This window comes from Centruroides sculpturatus, unplaced genomic scaffold (assembly GCF_000671375.1).
Source record: "Centruroides sculpturatus isolate CEXI.00-Female unplaced genomic scaffold, Cexi_2.0 scaffold835, whole genome shotgun sequence".
Classification (NCBI taxonomy): Eukaryota; Metazoa; Arthropoda; class Arachnida; order Scorpiones; family Buthidae; genus Centruroides; species Centruroides sculpturatus.
Genome location: NW_019384995.1, coordinates 287,655 through 308,961, shown reverse-complemented (window position 1 = coordinate 308,961; position 21,307 = coordinate 287,655). Strand labels below are relative to the sequence as shown.

General features: G+C 30.6%; 1 protein-coding gene across 2 annotated transcripts in view; it reads left to right on the top strand.

The window, feature by feature from the left end:
* Nucleotides 1–20,511, top strand: part of LOC111633110 (NEDD8) — a 31,978-nt gene extending 11,467 nt beyond the window's left edge. Inside the window, exons 2-6 of one of the 2 annotated variants that reach the window (XM_023377642.1) lie at nucleotides 69–123; nucleotides 239–256; nucleotides 3,700–3,729; nucleotides 15,607–15,689; nucleotides 20,277–20,511. In XM_023377642.1, coding sequence (XP_023233410.1) covers nucleotides 69–123; nucleotides 239–256; nucleotides 3,700–3,729; nucleotides 15,607–15,689; nucleotides 20,277–20,364 — 274 coding nt within the window. In that variant the 3' untranslated portion in view covers nucleotides 20,365–20,511. The remainder of the gene's footprint in view (nucleotides 1–68; nucleotides 124–238; nucleotides 257–3,699; nucleotides 3,730–15,606; nucleotides 15,690–20,276) is intronic. The other variant, XM_023377643.1, reaches the window with a different exon arrangement.
* Nucleotides 20,512–21,307: the final 796 nt, after the last annotated feature.

The window sequence follows — 21,307 nt, the reverse complement described above, 5'->3', positions numbered from 1 at the left end:
AAGTCAAATTATTCTGTTTGTTACATTATAATTCATTTGATTTATCTTTATAATTTAATGTAATACAGAATGTTTCTAAGAGAAGTTTTATCTTTATTTAATGAAGAATATATAACCAGAGAGGTATAAACATTTCAAATATCAGTTTATTATGAAATAAGTTAAGTTCAAACTAATTTTTAATTAGATATTTGCTTATATTGAAAAATATTAATTCATTTTAAATTTTGTTTTACAGACACTCACAGGAAAAGAGGTATGTATTTTAGTTTTGTTATGCAAATTACAGAATTGTCATACAGTCAAGAATAAATAATTACTGCTACATTCAGAAATTATACATTCAACTTTTCGTTAGTATGCCCCTTTGTTAGAGTGCCACCCTCATTTACTGCCATATATTTATGAAGAACAAATCTTTCCTATGGAGTATTAAAAAAACCCTGTTATTATGCCAACTCACTTAATGCCAGTAAAAATTCTTTGGAATTTCTTTCCCCTAAACAGTTTTGTAATGAATTATTTTGGTTGAATGTTGGATGTGTTCTCACCCACAGCAGATAGCAATGAGACTTTCACTTTTTGCTTTGAAATCTATTGCTTTTTCAGTGTTCTAATTTAACTTGCTATTTTTGTGAGAGTGTCCTCAATATGAGTAAATGAGCAATCATATCAATTAAAGAAAAACATGAAATTTGTTTATACAAAAAGAAATTTCCAAATGCTAGTCATCAACAAAGAATAGCAGAACACACTTTTTTTTGTGGAAGAAAACAATCAGTCGCAGATGCATTGGACACAACTTGGAAGAAAAAACAAAGTGGCTGCAAGCGCCTTCTTCTAAGACATTGCATCTTAGATCTGCTAAACATGAGACTTTTGAAGATGCCCTAGTAATGTGGATTAGCCAAGCATGGAATTGTAACAGAAGCTGTAATTATAGAAAAAGGAAAAGAATTTGGAAGATAGATGGGATTTACAGACTTCCAATGTAGTAATACTATAATAAATTACCAAACGATCGCCTAAATATCGGGCTATAATATGGCTAATTAAGTGATTGGAATAAAGTAATTTGACACTAGAGGTAGGCGTTAGGTGCCATCTCTTAAGTAAATTAATAATTAAAATTAAATAAACAAATTATTAAATAAATTTTAGAACCTTCTGGAATAAAAGAACTGGCCCAGAACGGGGCTTGAATCTGCAACCTCTGCTTGCCGTGCGGTGCGCTTGCCAGTTACGCCACCCAGACCCCGAGCGAGTCTTTGCTTCCAGAAGTATATTAGATTTAGATATAACCTTACTTGGTTAAATACATCACTGACTGGGGACGACTCCTTCGCCCACGTCCATAATGGCACTCAGCCAGCTAACGCAATACCCGGCGAGGTATATGTGTATATATATATAACAACAGCTCAAAGCCCGAGTAGTATATAATAAATTACCAAACGATCGCCTAAATATCGGGCTATAATATGGCTAATTAAATGTGGATTGTGTGTGAACATAGTAATACTATGTTCACACACAATCCATGACTCACTTTGATCTTGATTTACCTACAATCTGGATTGTGACTGTTGCCAGTTGAACGTCGTGCTTGAGAAGAACCCGGCTATTACATGTGATGATAAAACTGACATAACTACACGGTTAGTCACAAACACCAACAAACAAAATGGAAGTTTTGGTTAGAAATAAATACTTTTTTTTGCCATATATCTAGTAATAGACAGATATCATTGTCTCTCCAGTTGTCTTTTTTATTTTTCTGTCGATAGCTCGACACATGCTCTGCAGTCATCTTGTATTTTCTCACATGTGTGGGATTGTGATCTCTCTTATGACTGGATCTAGTTTCAAGAACTCTCTTGAGTTGATTGCGATTGAACCTCATTTCAGTTGATATTGAAACAGTCAAGAGAGGTCGCACCACTACATAGTCGCTGACCATGGTCACAATCTAGATCAAAATACTTGATGTGAATGGGGTATAAGGGTTGGTTTGCATGATTCAAGTAGTCATGGAATTTTACAGTGTATCAGGCAAGGTAAAACAGCTGAAGTGTATGACCAAGATGCTTGTGAAACATTGTCTGACATGATTGGACAGTGTGAGTTAGAGAGTGTTTTTAATATAGATGAAAGTGGATTGTATTACAGCATGCAGCTAGACAAGACAATTTCCTGTAACACCTGAAACAATTGAAATTGCTGGAGCCACACAGGATTAATTTCATTAGTTTATAGTCCATCATAGCAAAATCATGTGATGGAAGAGCTGACAGATGTTTTGAACCAGTTTCAAGCAACAGCATCATTGGAAAATCCCTTAACTCCAGAAGAATGTTTAAACCTTCAAAAGACGACAATTTGCCAACTTTTGAAGAAATGAATATAGAAGAGATCCTGTGAACTGCAAATCATGCTAAAAAATTCTGATTCAGATGATGAGACTGAGAAAGTGCAACATCCACCATCTGCTAAAGAAGCAAAAGAAATAATTATAATAGTAAAAACCTTCATAGAAGCATACTGTGGTGATTCTGATATAATGTCCCACGTGTATGCCATAAATGATATTATTAATGAAATCAGTGAGCATAGAAAAAGCAGTCATTAATACCAGATTTCTTTGTCTCAAAATAAATATGTTTTGTATTTACTTGTAGTGTGTATGCATTTTACTCTTTCACTTCAACTCTTATTTCTGCTGTAGAGATGTATTTATATGTTTTACTGAATTTTCTCTTCTTCAGCAGCATATTTTTCTAATTTCAATAGTGCCATTCTTGTATAGTGCCAAAAAGGAGGAAAATACAGATAGTGTCATACTAACGAGGGCTGACTGTATTAAAATTTAAATTTAAATTAGAAATTGTAAAATGTTGCTATTTATATTCTGTTCTAAATTTCAGTGATGTAAAAAAATTTTTGATATTAAAAAATTATGTAAAGCTTAATTTTTATCAAATTATATTCTTTAGCTATTAATTTCTTAAGAGAATTTTTAGTCTTAATAAATCTTAATTCTTTATCAAATAAAAAGAAGAATAATAAATTTTTAAAGAAATGTATCTAAAAAATTGCATATATAATTTGAATTTAATTAAATACTAAACATTGTCATGTTGATAAGAATATATTTCTTAATATGACTGAATATGAAAATCTTATAAAAAATCTTTTAGAAATGAAAATTAAATATAAAAATGAAATTAATAAAGTATTGGAAAAAATGTGCCAGCTTTTTAAAGTGTGTAGTAACCTAATTTTTAATTATTAAACCTGATTTTATCAAATAATGGCAAATAATCTGTCATATTATTAGGCTTTCATAATGCTAGCTATTCTTATTATAGTCCAATAATATGGCAATTTGTTTAGCATTAATAAACCTGTTTTTTCATATGCTATAATAATAATACATGTTATTTTATGTTAGTCTTAAATTTTAACCTAATGTGTCATTAGAACTTACTGAGAATTAATAATGTAAGATTGTACTTTATAGAATTTTATGTTGTTTTAGATTTAAAGTAAACTATTAGTTAGAGATTAAATTATAATACATATATTGAAAATGTAAGATTTATTTTAAATATGAAAAATTTTTATATTTTAATACAATTAAAGGTATAAAATTTTATTTTATTTGTATTTGGATTGTGATAAAATTTAATTAAATTTCAGATTGAGATTGACATTGAACCAACAGATAGGGTAATTATTGGATTTTTTAATTTCTTTTTTAATTAATTAATATAAAATTTTAATCTGTAGATTGTTGTTTATGTAATTGTGAGAATCTAAAGAGGGGGACAATTAATCCCTTAATTAATTAATTAAAGTAATATTCCAATCCGATTCTAGGGCGACAAATGGTCAAACGGGGAAAGGATGACGAAGTGGAAAAATCCACACACATCCTATTTCGTTTGATTTTGTAAATGATAAAAATCAATCAGATGACCATCCAAATTAATAATTATTACTAAGGTTGCAAGACAGACCTTGATCTTAGTCACTACCAACCATTAATTCAGTTTGCTTGATGGTTGTTATCAATTTTATGAGGTAAAATGAGTAACTATATCAGATAGAAAGAGGTAATAAATTTATTGAAATGTTTGATTTCTGACAATTAACATAAACAATACCCGGACACAAATCGAACTTAGACCACGTTGCATCAGAATTCCCCGATAGTTCCCCTATGGGATGAGTATAAAAAGGGATCGCACCCGCACCTTGGGGCGATTGTTGAAAGGAAGCATCTAGGCGGAAACTCTATTCAGACCTATCTACCCTGTCAAAGGACCGCTCGGGACTTGATTGCCTCGCTAACCCTTGTTTACAATGTAAGCCATCTCCTGATGTGAAGCTGTGAAGCTGGTAAGAAGGCCAAGCTCACTACTCGAACCCCTTTGGTTCTCACATAATTTAATTGTAAATAAAAATTTAAACTAAGAAAAAAGTTATATTTATATACTAAATAACTCTTTCAAATTACAATAATGTATATTTTAAGGAAGAAATTGTATCATCTTTTGGCATTAGATTTATTTACTCAATGGATTAAATACTGTATATGCTGTGTGTATTTACTTCATCAAGTAAATAAATCTAACTCCTCAAGACAGTTCAATTTCTTCCTTATACTATATTTGGCATTGTATATGAGAATATAAATTTTTACAATGAATATCTTAATTAAAAATTTGTTAGCAAATGATTCATTTTTTTTCAATAGATAAAAATAATAATGCTATATGCATTAATAACCTTTGTACGTAAATGAGACAGTTATAATTTATATTATGTATTATAAATCAATTATATCAGAAATTAATAACTTTTATTAAATCGTAAATTTTTATCTTAAAATTTTTCTGAAGTAACAAAAGTGAGGAAATAAAATTTCTGATGCAACAAAGTTTTTATACACAAGCAATAACAGTCTGATTTGTTCTGTAGTATCAATAAGCTTTAATGGGCTGAGAAGATAAGGTTCAGTCAAGTTCCAGAAATATGATTCTTGATAACTCGATATTCTGTAAAACTTATGATAAAAAAATAATAAATAAATACATGTAACATCATTTTTTTATCTGTAACTTAACACTCCAAGTGTTAACAAACAATATGATTCTTAGAATTGAATTATGACTATTTACAAACATTATAAAAATTTTCGAGTCCATCTTTTATTTTTTTTTTACACATCCATAGAAGTAACAGTATATTGGCTTGAATAAACTTCATTAGAACAACTGGTAAATTATAAAAAAAATCTTCATGCAAAGTTAAAAATTGACCGAAGCACCGACCAGAAATCCTTCAAATCTGTAGTGAGGTGAATTTTGCTTTAATTTGCATAATTAGGACAGTTCCTAAACACCTGAAATGGAATTAGAGGTGGACAATGTGTACAGGAGTTATTTTCTCACTATTTTAGAGGAATCTCTCAGTAGCCATTTGCTTTTAAAGCTAAGTACTGAACCATACATGAGGCATCTTCAAATGTGCATTAGTAAAGACAATACCCAAGTGTTTGCTTGTGTGTGTACACCACTGTGAAAAGCTATCATCATTATTAATATGCACATGAATTGAAAATTATTTAATATTCCAAATTTTATACAAATGTTAGTTTAACTAATGTAAAATGGATTTTCTATGTAAAATATAACTCTCATCAACCATTAATCAGTGTGAATATGATTACACTTGATTAGCTATTCACAGCGGTTAATGGTTGATGTGAGTTGTATTTTATGTTTATCTCAGTGTGCTGTGCAGTTACGGATTTCAACATTAGAGTTTAAAAAATAAAGCAGAAAGATAATGCTATCTTTAGTTCAATTTCATTAATTATTATTTTGAATGAAATGTAATAATAATTAAATAAAAAATAAAATTACAATGTTTTTTGAATTAAATCTAATAATTTTTAGTTTGTTAGTGTGTTAACCACTTTGAAAAAATTATTTATATTAATTGAAAGTTAGCCAAACTTTTAATTAATATACAATAAGCTTTTCAAAGAAAATTCTTTGAACACAAATGCTCAGTTTTGTTATTTACATAGATATTTCTCAGGCTTTTGACTCCATTCTTCCCAATCTTATATTAACGTTACTATGAGAACAATTCGATTTAGATCCTGTATTCCATTCTTGGTTAAATAATTACTTCCTTACATGTTTTAGTAAAATTAAAATGTGTGATTTTGAATTCCTTGATTTCCACCTAATCTGTGGCATTCAACAAGGATCAATCCTCAGCAGCCTCAGTTTATATAAATAACATTCTTAGCCATCTTTATTCACATGTTATAACATATGCTGATGACATTAAACTAATAAATCATTACTCTGTTTTTCTATAATCAGATTTAAACATATCTGAATTATTTGAAAAGGCCAACTTAAGAATAATTCTCTTCTCTAACTGCTCTTACAAATAACTAAACCTTCAAAAATCTTTAAAATGCAGTCTTTTATTATTATATCATGTAATGTTTTCTCTTATCATTGAAAATGTTAGATGATATAATAATAAAAGACTTCATTTTAAAAGTTTTTGAAGGTTTAGTTAAGAAATAATGCCCAAAAAACAGTCTTAATGTGCTTTTCGTTAACCAGAAACTTATCTTTTCTGTCCTTTGTTATTTGTACCAAATCTATAAATTATGTCAACTTTGTAAATGGTCTAGGCATTATTTTTTTATAGTAAACTTTGTTTTAAAACTTGTGTTGAAAAAATAGTTAAATTCCTTGTCATTTGACATGGAATCCTATGAAGACTTTTGTCATTCAATATCTTCTAAAACAGATTTACATTCCTTTTTTTTTTTTTTTTTTGCTAATTTTCAATCACTTATTGATTACTTTATACAAATTTGGTCAATGGCTGCCTCTACTCTGTTAGAAAAAATTACAAAAGAACTGAATAAAATATACTTAACCTTTAATAAATTCTGTAATTTACCTTTTACTAGCCACCCTAAGATTGCTAGGTCCAGATTGGGTTTTCCTTCATTTACTAATCACATAAAATATTTTTATCAATTATTATACACTCTGTCGCAAAAAAATGTATTCACCCAGAAGAAATCGAGCCACAATCACGAAAGTCGGTAAGAATGTAGACTAGTAAGACATATGCAAATGATTAAAAATTCAGAACAAAAGATCGTTTTATTAAGAAGTTATGGCATGAAAAACGTTACAAATCAGTAAGTAGTAAAGCCACCTCTGGCAGCTATACAAGCCGAAACACGGCGTGGCTTCGAATCAATTAGGTCACCTATGACCCCTTGCAGAAGATCATGCCATAATCTTTGCAACTGGGCAGTTAATTCACTTGTATCATGAGACGGCTGCATTTGCCTTCCCAACATGTCCCAGACGTGCTCTATTGGCGAGAGGTCTGGTGACCTGGCAGGCCATGGAAGTACATCATATCCTTGAAGACATTGTTGGGAGAGTCTCGCAGTATGTGGACGAGCGTTGTCCTGCTGATAAATGGCACCTGGGCGACTTGATAGAATAGGCAGTACAACTGGCGTTAAAATGCTGTCCACATAACTGCGAGCCGTCATGTTGCCTTGAAGGACAACTAGAGGTGATCGTGTGTCATAACAAATCGCTCCCCACACTGTCACACCTTGTGTAATCGCTGTATGCCGCTCGACAACAAATGCCGGATTGGACCGCTGGCCGGGCCGCCTCCACACGTGTGTTAGGTGGTCATCAGCACTGAGACTGAATCGAGATTCATTGCTGAAGACCACACGCCTCCAGTCGGTCACACTCCAACTTGCCCGAGGTCGGCAAAAATCCACTCGACACTGCTTATGATGTGGGGTCAGTGGTAAGTGTCTTAATGAACGTCAGCTCCTTATACCAGCGTCGGCCAGTCATCTCCTAATGGTTTTCCTTGATGCCTGGAAGGTGGTAAATGGCGTCGAATCGATGATAGCGACGTTGTTGGTGCGGACATTGCCGCTCTTCTGATTGCGCAATCCTCACGCTCATTTGTGTTTCTGGGACGTCCTGACCCTCCACAACGGTAGACTTTCTCTTCAGTCATCCACTGTTGCCAACACCAAGCAACTACCATATCGCTCCGACAGAGGTGGCGGCCAATACGCCTGTTCGACCAACTGGCTTCTCTGAGGCCTACTATATGGTCCCTTTCAAACTCCGTCAACTGCTCGTACTGCCGCCTGTTATGTCTCAGAGGCATCTCTATTCACAATACCATCCATCCAAGTTGACAGATTCGTTTAAATAGCCCTACGGTGCGAGCACTCGTGCTTTTAAACTCTCCCAGCTGCACATTTCATATGCTTGTACCGCCGTTAGCCTTGTCTCATTGGTGTCAAAATTTTTATCATTTGCATATCTCTTACCAGACTATGTTCGTACCAACTTTTGTGATTGTGGTTCGATTTCTTCTGGGTGCATACATTTTTTTGCGACAGAGTGTATTATAGGTATTATAACAGTCATGTAATGTCTGATTGGATTACATTAAATGTTTCCTCATGCAATTTTCATAATTTTTCATATATATAATTCTTAACCTTTTTTTTTTTTATATTATATTACATACTTTTTAACAGTATTTTTAATTGTTTTCTTATTTTTATTGTATTTTAATTTATTTGATAATCATTGTTGTTTGTTTTTATGTATTTTATTTGGTGTTCAAATTTTAATCGGGGAAGAAATCTTTTGTATGACTTTTCTGAATGTAATTGTAATAAATAAATAAATGTGCTGCTCACTTGCCAAATCAATTAACCCCATAAAACAAAAAGTGGAGAAAAGGGACAAAGTAATATACATTCTTTTTTAAAATTCTTTTTAAAATATAAATTCAAATAAACATTGTAGAATGTATTGTTGTAGGTGTAACTTTTATTTAATGACATATAAAATGTATAAAATAGCATAGATATGCTATAATCGTCATTATTATTATGATTTTGATGTGATTGATGGAGTTAATCGATTTAGCAAGTGAAAAACATTCAGTTCAGTCAGATTTGGTCAGTTTTCTTAGTTTTTTATTATAGAGAAATGACATTTTTTGTACATTTTTTTATTAAAGATTGTTTTTATGTTGTTTGTCTTTTTCATCAGATTATGTCTTTTTCATCAGCTGTATTTGAGGTCACATCATGTTGATTTGTTCTAAACTCTATGATGGCTTTTTTGCAAAAAATGAATAATAACTGTTCTGTTACAATGGTTGTTGTTGTTATTGACAAGACTATATCTTGTTTATAAAATCGTCCTGCCAGTTTATGTTACTAGCTTAGAGGTATGAAGGAGTACATGTTGAGAGTTGATATTTGGCACAGAGTATTAGATGCCCAAATTATTTACGCATAAAAAATCCAGACTTGTAGGTAGTCGGGGGAATGAGAACCAAGTCAAAATAAAATACAAAATGGCGACCCTCTTTTACAAATAGGCAAAACAGGCACCTCACCCCACCAAAGTCAGGTGGGGGAGAGTACCACCCACAGTCATTCTAAGAACTGAACTCTGACCTTAGGACTGAACATGTAGTGTCTTCTATGTTAAATAAAATTTGTAATCTAATTTTGTAAATTTGGGAGTGCTTCAAATATGACATTAAAACAGGGTGTCGTTACAATTAGGTTTTTTAACATTATCTAGTATAGTAAAATTGTGGGCCGATAAAAATTTGATGTTATATTAGGGTTGTCATTAAATTCGATGACATTATAATCGGGTTAAACTATATTGTTTGTGCAAAATAAAAAAATAATTTTGGACGATACAATAGCCACGATTATTTTTTTCAAAAATGGGAAATTTTTGTTACGCATTGACAAAAATTCAACTCGGTCCGCCACGCAACGAAGAGAGATTTCAAAATTGGATAGGTTAATTTCATCGAAAATGCATCGTGGACGACCTCGTGGTCATGGCCGGTGAAGTTTGAATGATCGCGCCCAAAAGCAGCGATACCAAAGAAGATTGGAGAATGAGAACGAGACCTGCCTTGAACGTTAAAGTGATTCCGCTTAGTAGTGAGTCTCCGAGAAATAGTCTTGTCCTAAATACGGTTTTGCTGTTTTACTTGTTTTGTTTAAATTGATTATTCAGCAACATAAATTATGTCTTTTTCATCAGCTGTATTTGAGGTCACATCATGTTGATTTGTTCTAAACTTTTATAAAAACCATGTTTAATTAATAGAAGGAATGAAAAAAATTTGTTTTAGTTTCATCCATCTTGATATAATGGTATAACTTGTTTTTCTAAAAAAAATTGCCATGAAAATTAAAACAATTGTTTAATATTTTCACAAGTATAATTACTTCTGCTGCAGTTGGGTTGTAACTAACTAATTTCTTTTACTTACTTTTTGTGATGAGATAACATTAAGTAATTTACTGTTATCTACAAGGCATTGGTCAGCACATATTGAGGTTGCAATGCTGCAATGTGTGCTGGCAGATTATGTTAGAGTATGGAATTAATTAGATTGACTTCTGAAATAAATAAAAATTTTTTTCAATGGCCAATAAAATTTTGTCATTAAGTGATATTAATCCTTATTATTAGGGAAACTTATGAAATAAAAAATTATGAGTATATCAAGTGCTTTGACACTAAAATTTTAAAAAATTTAAAATGTGAAGTAAATCAATTTGGCTTGTGAATAGCTCAAATAATAGTCTGAGTAATCCAGAAATTAATATGATTATTCATTTTACGAGCTCTATGATGGCTTTTCTTTTCTGCTAGACTTATTACACTATCAATTAGAAACAGGACAGTCTTTAGAAAATCACATTTTTATTTCCTAGAGTATGGACTTCGAGTCCCTTTTCAACTCTTTGTGATGTAACTGTTTAGGAAATAATGCATACAAGTTAACATAAAATTTTTGCATTGTTACAAAATTTGTAAAATTTTTTAACTTACATGGTTATGAGAAGCACAGACATGGAATGTAAATGATTTACAAGAACAATATATATAATAAGGTGTAAAAATTGTGAACTTACAGTAGATATGACGGTACGATACATAAAATAGTAATAGCAGTGAGAGGCAAACAATATACATAAAAGAGTACACTGTTAAAACATTAAAACTGTGACATTGGAAACTATTTTACCATTAAAACAATAAAATAGAATGATGAAATAAAAAACAAGTGCACCGTTAAAACAATAAGATTATAAACTTATTTATAGTAAAGTCATAACATGATGAGACGATTCACAGAAATAACAAGAAATTTGCTGCCATTTACCTTTTTATTTAAACACTCCCCCTTTCCTCTCTCGTCTCCTCTTGGTCAAATATGGATACCATGTTTCATGTAATTTTTCACCAGTATTATTATTCATCATTCTGTCTTTGTTTTTTTTTTTAGTATTTCTAAATGTTCATAACATCTCCTTTTTTGTGTGTTGGATTTTTTTTTAAACAATTTTAATGGTGCCCCTAATAATTTGGCAGCTTTCACCATTAAAATGAACTGCAACAGCCGAATTACTATTATTATATTTAATCGCAGATATGTGTTCTTTAAACTGAACCTTCAAATCTCTGCCAGTTTCACCTATATAAAATTTAGGTACAGTGCAGCTACAACCGAGTTTGTAAATTATGTTTCTTTGGTCCATATACATATTATTATCATCATTATCATGAGCGTTTATCTTCCTGTTCAAACTAGGGATTTTTTTGGGCACTAAAATTATACCGTATTTGTTTGATTTAAATTTGATTCTTTCAAAGTTATTTTGTTTGTACAGAATTTTAAAAATTTGAGTGGTGTTGTTACTTTCATGTTTGTGTTTATTAGTTTCCTATTATTGATCCAGTTGTTGATTATGCATTTGCTGTAAACATTCATTAAAAACATCTTGTATTTCAGTTGTTTTATGAGTTTCATTAGTGATACGTTGTATGATTTTGTCAATGTACATGTAAAAAATGTTTTTCTTCATGTAACTGGGTACTTCAGAAGTGTAATACATAACAATGCCTACGATGCATGGTTTTCTGTATTTTTTAAAAGTGGTTTTGTCTTTAAATCTAGTGGCAAGAATGTCTAAAAATGGTAACTGGCAGTTATTTTTGGGTTCCAAATCAAATTTTATATTTGTGTGTATTTTATTAACAAATTCTAGAATCTGGTCTGCATGTATAATAATATTATCGTAAACTATAAAGCAGTCATCCACGTAGCGTTGTAGATCTATATAATGCCCGTAATGTTGGCATCTTTCTTATTAATGTTGGACATGCTAAGTCGGCTTAAATGGGACCTATTACCGAACCCATTGGAATGCCATCATTTTGCCTATAGAATTTATCATTGCTAATAAAGTAATTATTTTCTAACACAAGGTTTATCATGTTTATAATCCATTGGTTACAGTTATGAGTTTTCAATGTTTTTAAAATTCTATGATGTTTTATTGACAGATACATGTTGCATACATCTAGGGAGGCTAGTCTATAACTTGGCTTAAACACTACAGTTTTTAATTTTTGTATGAAACTATTGGTACTTTGTATACTATGATGAGATTTTTCTAAAGTGTTTAATTTCCCTTTTAAAATTATTCGAGATTATAAAAATATATAGCCTTTTATGTCTACTAAAGGTCTGTATGAAATGGGTTCTTTATGAGTTTTGACTCTATAGGAAAACTTTGGTATTCTGTTCTCTCCTCTTAAAAGATAAATTATTTTTCAGTCCTATTAATAAGGTTTTGCTTTTCAAGTTTATCAAGAGTTGCTTTTAATTTTTTTGTTAAGTGAGTCAGTAGGGTTATTATTAAGTTCTTTGTATGTATTTTGGTCTAGTAATTGCCTGTAGATGTTTTTATCTTGATCCTAATTCACAATTATTATTTTTGTTTTATCCACTTTGACTATTATTAAGTTGTTATCTTTTAAAAATTTTTTAGATTCTCTATTTTATGCTTGTACATTATTATTTTATTTTTTATAATTCATGCTGTAGTTCTTCTCTGCAGTTCATGCATGTAGTTCTTCTCTTAATTTGATTTTTTGCTGTTGTGTTGTTGGTGAAAAACTAATGATATTTTCTAAGCTAACAGCCCAATTGTTTCTATCAATAGTGATTGGACCATTAATTAAAGTTTAAACCTTTGCTTAGTAATTTACCTATATGAGTTGCTATTTGAACATTAGTTAAGTTAATGATTGTTATTTAGCCAATTTTTCCTTTCTTGGATGGTTGGATAATTTAATTTTTTAACAAGTTTTTGGTATTTTTTATAATAATAAACCTGATTATTATGAGTGAGGGGTTCTCTGTGATTAGTACAGTGATCATTTCTTACTTTTTTAATTTTCTTGGTTAGTTTTTAACTGTTTTTTTTATGTCGTATAACAGATTTCATTATTATTTTCTCTATGATTACAACATCATGTTTTTGCATGTCTCTAACTATACTGTTTCTTAATTTTATGGTTGGTAGAGATATACCCTCCCTAAGACATGTTCTTAAATACCAAATGTCAACATTTAACTGACACCTCTCATTTTGCAAGATTTCTTCTCTTGATGCGTTGGATTCTCCATCCCTAACAGAATAGAAAAGCCGTCATAGAGCTAGTAAAATTGAATACAAGACAGACAAGAAGCGTATTACAGAAAATATGATAATTATTAGAATATTTGAGCTTGGTTTTTATGTATATCTATAATGATTTATTAACAGAAACAAAACTGATAAAGCAATATTTTAATGTTTGAGATGGCATCTTCTAAACTGTATCCAAAAATTATCTTACTTTCAGTGGAGATAAAGGTATACAGTGGGGTAGGGTGTATGGTTTTTTTCATTTTTGCAATTTTCTTCAGGTTATATTCCATGATAGATTATCCATCCATTGGATAATCTATCATGGATGGATAGTTACAGTAATAAGAACATTTAACACTAGAAATTCTCAATATATTCATGACGGAATATTTTTTATCAGAAAATAGAGATTGAGAAGAGTAGAAATTCAAGAGTTGCTAATATTTCTCAAATTAAGGCCCTTGACAAACCCATTCTTACTAAGTGTTGCTCAAGTCAGACTTCATGGTCTTCAGGGATGTCAGCTGTTCTTATTCTTTTAGATCTAGAATTTACCTGATGCATTTTAATTTTATACTTTTTCCTTAGGCATTTTTTTTTTTTGACAAAATAGCAGTCTTTTTAGTTCCATGTTCATAAAACAGATGAATTGTATGTATGTTAGTTAGATGAGCAATGACACTAAATAATGGATTCGTTAAATTGTTACTTCCAATCACTATGGAAAGATTTTTTTTTAATTTGTTATAGAAGTGACATGATGAGACAATCATTTTTTAAAGTTTAAATTTTAAATTTAATGAGGTAAGTTTAAAATATGCCATTTGCCAAAATATTTAAAAATGCAACCCAAGGAAATTCTCTCATCAAGCATGAACTAAATGATGTCAATGATTGTCACTGAAATGTAAGTGTGATTACTGATCCAAAATTGATAAAACATTTATTCTGTAGCTAATATTTCAACAAAATAAGTAGCCTGTACTTTCCATCAGAGCATAAAATGAATAAAGCCAAAATTTCATTTGGATTGGACAAAAATTGCAGCAGTTATAAGGAATTCACACATGCATGCACAATGGCTTTTATATTAGTAACAATAATATAAAATAAAAAGACTATAAATTCTTAACATGGAAATATCTAAGAAATGTCTGCTTATCTGCATGCATATGACATCTTATTACATGAAACTTATGGAGGAATAATGCCATATGAAAATAACATTTTCTGACTTCCAGATTACATGGACATCCACTGTATAAATAATAAACTAAGGTAAATGTTTGTAAAATACCTTAAGACTGAAATTTCTATATGGTATTAATCAGATAGTTATGAAAGGACAATTGGAAAATTTAAATATTGTAATTTTTATCTACTTAATAAATTTCTCATAATTTCAAAATTTTTCATAACACACAAACAGTAAAATCATTTTTAGTTGGCATAACATTTTTTACATTTATGAATAAAATTTCATTATAACTATTTTACTATAAATCAGCTGTCAAGATTGCTCAGTGCAGTTTGAAATTTTTATTGTAAAATTTTCTAGATCAAGGGTTGCCAAACTTTTTTGATTGTCGACCCCCTACAAGTTTTTGAAACCTCACATCGACCCCCACCAAAAAGTTTATGTTAGAAACAAAACAAAATACTTACTATTTTAATACATTTCTTTTAATTTTTTCATTTTTTTTCATTTATTATATATTTGTTAATAATAATTTTTGTAACTGACAATCATTGAGACAGATAAGCTTGAGCCTTAGCTCTCCCTTATCCTTAGCTTAAGCTTGATAATTGACCCCCAATAATGTTATATCGACCCCTGGGGGGTCGATAGCGACCACTTTGGCGACCCCTGTTCTAGACATTAGTGTCATGATTAATAATATATAAAATTCCAAAAGTTAAATCACATAGAAAAAGTTACAATGGATAACTTATTTTTTTAAATTTTAAATTAGGTTGAAAGGATAAAGGAAAGAGTTGAAGAAAAGGAAGGAATACCACCTGCTCAACAAAGATTGATTTTTAGTGGTAAACAAATGTGAGTTCTGTGTACTTTTAACAATTTCTTAATTTTAATTTATTAGGTTGTTTAGTCTGTTGTCATTTCTTAATGTTTTAAGCAGGGCTGTGAAGTCGGAGTTTTGGTGTTTTAGCCGGAGTTGGAGTCGTCAAAAAATCCGCCGACTCTGACTCCCTTTTACTTACCAACTTGTTATGTATATGAAACGGAAACGGAGTTGGAATCGGTAGATTTTTATGCGACTCCACAGCCCTGGTTTTAAGTCATAATATAATTGATTTTAAAATAATTTTTCAAATAATTTTGAGATGAACAAAAATGATTATCTATCTAGACTAGCAATGAATATCAGAATGTGATTTATTAGCTTTGATTATTTGATTTATCATAACATAAATACCTAGAATTTAAAATGTAAGAAAATAAATGTGTTTTTTTCCACCATATATTGCAAATCATCAAAGTGAACTAACTACTGATAATATTGAAGCTTTAATTAAAACAAATGAAAAAAATATTTTAATATTTACCAAGTTCTTTTTGTTATTTACTTCTGATGATATATTTGTTTTTTCAATGAAAGTTACTTGGTAAATATTTTTTTGTTTGTTTTATTTGTGAAGCTTGTGTTAATATGAAACTCGAAACAAGTTATATATTACTTTGGTGTGTGCCTTAGCAATTTTTTTCCTGCAAAAATAAGGTTAATGTCAGATTGCAGTGATTAGGATTATACTGTATATTTGCCAATTTATTCTAATAAATCATCTTTTACACCTCAGATTTTTTACTGGTTTGGATATATTTGAAAATTTTATTTATATCAGATTTGTGAGATAGCCGGGGACGTAATCAGCGGTACGCCACTTACGGGCACGCGATTGTGAGATCGGTTCTCTTATTCTTTCATAGGAGAGCGATAACCGCTAATGGATCTGAACTGTGAAGTCCAGATGCTCGTCAGGACTGACACCAGTTTGTCAATTTATCGATCCGCGGACAAACATGCGTATGAGATCTGACTCAGACACAAATTCAGAGACATATCTTATATAAAACAAACAAGAGTAAGTTTAATGATTCTATATAAGTAAAACTAATACAAATATCAATGAACGAGGGATATAAATACGACAATTAAGATACACGATATAGGCATGGACTTATACTATACCCGATTCGCGATCGAGAGAGAGAGCTCACAAAATCGTTAGAAACATACAACCTGTTTTAGTTGTCGATCGTCTTCTTCTCTGTAGGCAAGGGACTCTTTGGAGATAAAGTTCATTTACTTCTTTCCATGGGAGATCGATATGTGCACAAAATCAAAGTAAAATTTCTAAGTGCTAACTCGGGAATACTTCTATGTGACTCGTCTAAGGGCATTGGTCATCAGGAGGAAAATGTGTGGAGTTTGGACGCTTCCAGATCTGTCGCTGAACTCCTCGAATTCTGACAAATTCCCTCTATATCTCCTGAATTTCGACCAATCATCGGCCAGTAACTCTTTCATGAGAATGGATGAAAGGGGAATGAATGAGGGGTAAACATTTCCCATCTGAGCGGGATTTTAATCAGATAAGGGAAAGTCAGAGGATGTTCTAACTTCTGTGAAAGGAAGTAGCATCTGTTATCTGCGTTTTCCCACGTTTAAAACATTATTTTCTCACCAAAAATGAAGTAATATTTGATGACAATATTTAACATAATTAATAAAATTATTAATTTAGACCCAGGGCCTTACAGGTCTCACAGATTTCTGTTATCCTAATTGCTTGGAATGTTGATATTTAGGTTTCAAAACTTTGTAAATCTCTTAAAATATACTTAAGCACTGCCATTTGCTGTCATCCAAATCTAATGTGTTCCTCTAAATAATTTTAATATTGGATATCAGAAAATGTGTTTCCATTAGTATTTATGGGAAAAATTCTTTGTTCTCAGTCCATCTGACTAACCCAATCAGTAGGTAAATAGGTGTTTTAGTGTCTCCTAAGGCATTAAAGGATTATTGAATTCAGATATTGTTATGGGTACTAAAATTGTCATTTGTTACAGTAGGAATTTAGAAAGTGTGTTCAGTTATGGGGTATAGCTATATTTTCATAAAACAACCTTTAAGCCAGATGCACACATGCAGCGCAGCAAGGAAAAGCAGTGTCGCAAATGCATCTTCGCCGCACGGCAGCACAGCCACACAAGTGGCAATTTGCTTACATTTTGGCTCATGCGTTCAGTATTCAAGATGGTGAACGATACCGATATTGTTGCTATCCACGTGTTTACAAATTTTGTTTTGTACAGCTTGCTTTATTTAGTTAGAAGATTTTGTCAAAGATTCAAATGAAGATTTTGGATTAGAGATATTTTCTTGGATTGATAAAGAACTGGTGTATTAAATACACTCGATAAAGAATACTATTTTGAGTAAGATTCGGTTGTTTTGTTCTTTGAATTAAATTATATATGATTATTTGTGTAGAATTTGTGTTAAATTTATTATCCTTTCCTTTTTATTCTGATGTTAGTTATCTTGGTTAACTGCATTGAACTTTCCGCCATTAAAACACTATGTGATTGTATTTTCTCACGTGACTACCAGACAAACTGTTATTGGCTGATAGAAACACATTTTGGTGGCGGTCGCCACAAAAGATAGAATTTAACTAACTTTTGCGGCACAAGAAAAGCGGAACAAAATTGACTTCTGTGGCGAGAGAAAGTGATGTCATTCTGCCGCTTTTCAATGCAATCATTCAAACTTTGCCGGCCATGGCCATGGCCACAACCACGAAGTCGTCCATGATGCATTTTCAATGAAATTAACCTATCCAATTTCAAAATTTCTCTCCATTGTATGTCCCCCTGGGTTGAATTTTTGTCGATGCTTAACGAAAATTTCCCATTTTTGAAAAAAATAATCATGGCTATTGTATCATCTGAAATTTTTTATTTTGCACAAACAACTTATATATTATATTAAAACTTTTATATTATATTATATATTTTATATANATATATATATTAATAAATGTAAAAAGAAAACAAATTGTATTTCGGAAGTTAGTTTTAATATAAAATTATAATAACTAGTGCCATCTACTTTGAAAAATGTTCCGATTCTGAAATGAGATATCTCAGGTCAGCCAGTCAAGGTCAGCACGAGGTGACCAGAGATATGTGGGGAATAACATGGGACAGGTAAATGGGTTTTTTTCAAAGATTCATTTGTCAAAATTCAATTTCTCATTTCGAACTTCCCAATTCACGTGTTTGTCAAAATTTGATTTCTCAATGTTCGCATTTCTAACTTCCCAACCAGCAACACACGTGCAAATCTCACACTACTTCCTGTTTGTAGAGAGTCTCACTATTTTGTATTTTATTTTGACTTGGTTCTCGGACCCTTGAGTACCTACAAGTCTGGCTTTGTTTTATGCATGCATGATTTGGGCATCAAATACTCTGTGCAAAATATAACTCCTGACATATACTCTTTCATACCTCTAAGCTAGTAACACAGCAGGCAGTACGATTTTATAAACAAGACATAGTCTTATCAATAACACACAAACATATGCACTCAGAAATGTAAAGTTCGTTTTTTGTGAAGAAGGGTCTCGGCTTTTCTGAAATTTTTGTCTTTTTTTTTTCAATAAAGTTATGTAGTTTCATTTGTCGCTTTTTTTCTTTCCTTAAGCAAATGTTGGTAGCAAGAAGTCGCATCCAAAATGCCTCATTTTGCTTTTGTACTCCTTTCAAAATTTGGATCATTGATGATTTCGGTTATTGTTACCAAACTTTTACTAAGGAAATCTGTAGCAAGTTCTTTGGTTTCTTCATTTTCAGAATCACTATTTTCCAGTTCTACGTGAATTCCTTGAAGGTTGTTGTTGGTAAGGTTCTCACCAGAAACCTACAGTAACTCCTCAATATCCTGCTTGTCTACATTACCTAGTCCTGCTGTATTGATTACGTTGACAATTTAACAATACAGCAATAGGCTCTTCTTGTTGAGAATTCTTGGTTACCTTCAGCCATAACTTCTTCCACACTCTGTTCATGCATTTATCAACTAATTCTTCCAAGCAAAGTTGATATTGGCATCTATGATGATATATTTTTTCCAAAATTGCACAAAACAAACATAGATTTAAGCACTATGCACTATGACGAATTTCCATCTTTTGCTGATTGGTTCATGTTCATAAATAATCGTATTATATACGAACCAATGAAATGCTGTGATAATTTGAATCAATGTAAAGTTTGAGCTTTTTTAGGCTTTGAACAGACCGTGTTATATCAAATCAGTGTTAAGCAGGGTCTTGCTGTAATTTATTGGTTAACTGGTAACACTTGAAACTTTATTTATTAAAAGTAATATGGTAAATTGATTAATTTGTAACCTTTAGCATTGGGAATTTAGGACATCAATCTACTGTGCTCCTATATATTTTAATAAAATAATGGTTTTATGTACACAAAATGTGATTTTGTAAAGTATATAATATATATATGATAATTCTAATATAAATCAAAATTCAATAAATTTAAGTTAATTTCATTATAAGAACAAAAATAATTTCCTTATTTTGTTTTTAGGAATGATGATAAAACTGCAGCAGATTATAAAGTGACTGGTGGATCAGTCTTACATTTAGTGTTGGCTTTACGTGGTGGTGTATATTGAAGATTAGGAATCTCCATTATAATAAACTGAAGAATTTGGAAAATTCAAATCGGTTTTATAATATATTTGTTTATCTGGTTTGAATATGTTTCATTTTCTATAACGACTGCAAAATGTTTTTTCTATGTATGTTTGTTAAAATATAAACACACGTTATTTGAAATAATAACAATTTGATTCAATAATTAATTTTAAATATAAAAAATGCTTTGTCAAAAATAGAATAAAATACTTAAAAATAATTTCTTAAAAGCTTTCTTTGTATTGATAGTTTTATGATTAATTATCAAACAACAAAAAATTAAATAGTTTCTATGACCATATTTTGTATGTACATTTTTAATTAATTCATATTTTACAGAAAAGGATATTTACTTTATAAAAATGGGTTGTTTGTTTATATTAGTGTCCTAGTTCAAAAATAACTTATTTTAAAAATTTAAATTTTATTTATTTATGATCATCATGATTAATTGATATTGAATAAATAAAATCTTTACAGATATACTGATATTTATAAGTCAAAACTATTGAAGCTTGTGCTTGTTTAGATCACTTGCATTAAAATCAAAAATATTACGGTGGGGAAAAAATGCAAATTGAAAATATCTATGTTTTGTTTTCTTTACCTTAAACTTCAGAATTAATTGTTAAAATTAATGCTACAATGATATTATTTTATAATTAAGTATTTGGTATTTGTATTGATAAAACAGATGTTTTGTCCTAATACTACCAAGATTGATAAACATTTGTTTTAATTTTCTTTTAAAATATTTTCAACAATAAACTTTCATTATGATTCATAAATGCTAATGTTATCAAAATATTTAATCTTCAAAACTGAAAATTACATTGATACATACTTATATGTAAAAAAATATATATATATATATGTACACATTTACAAAAAAACTGCAGCAATTGTATGCAAGGTCAGCAC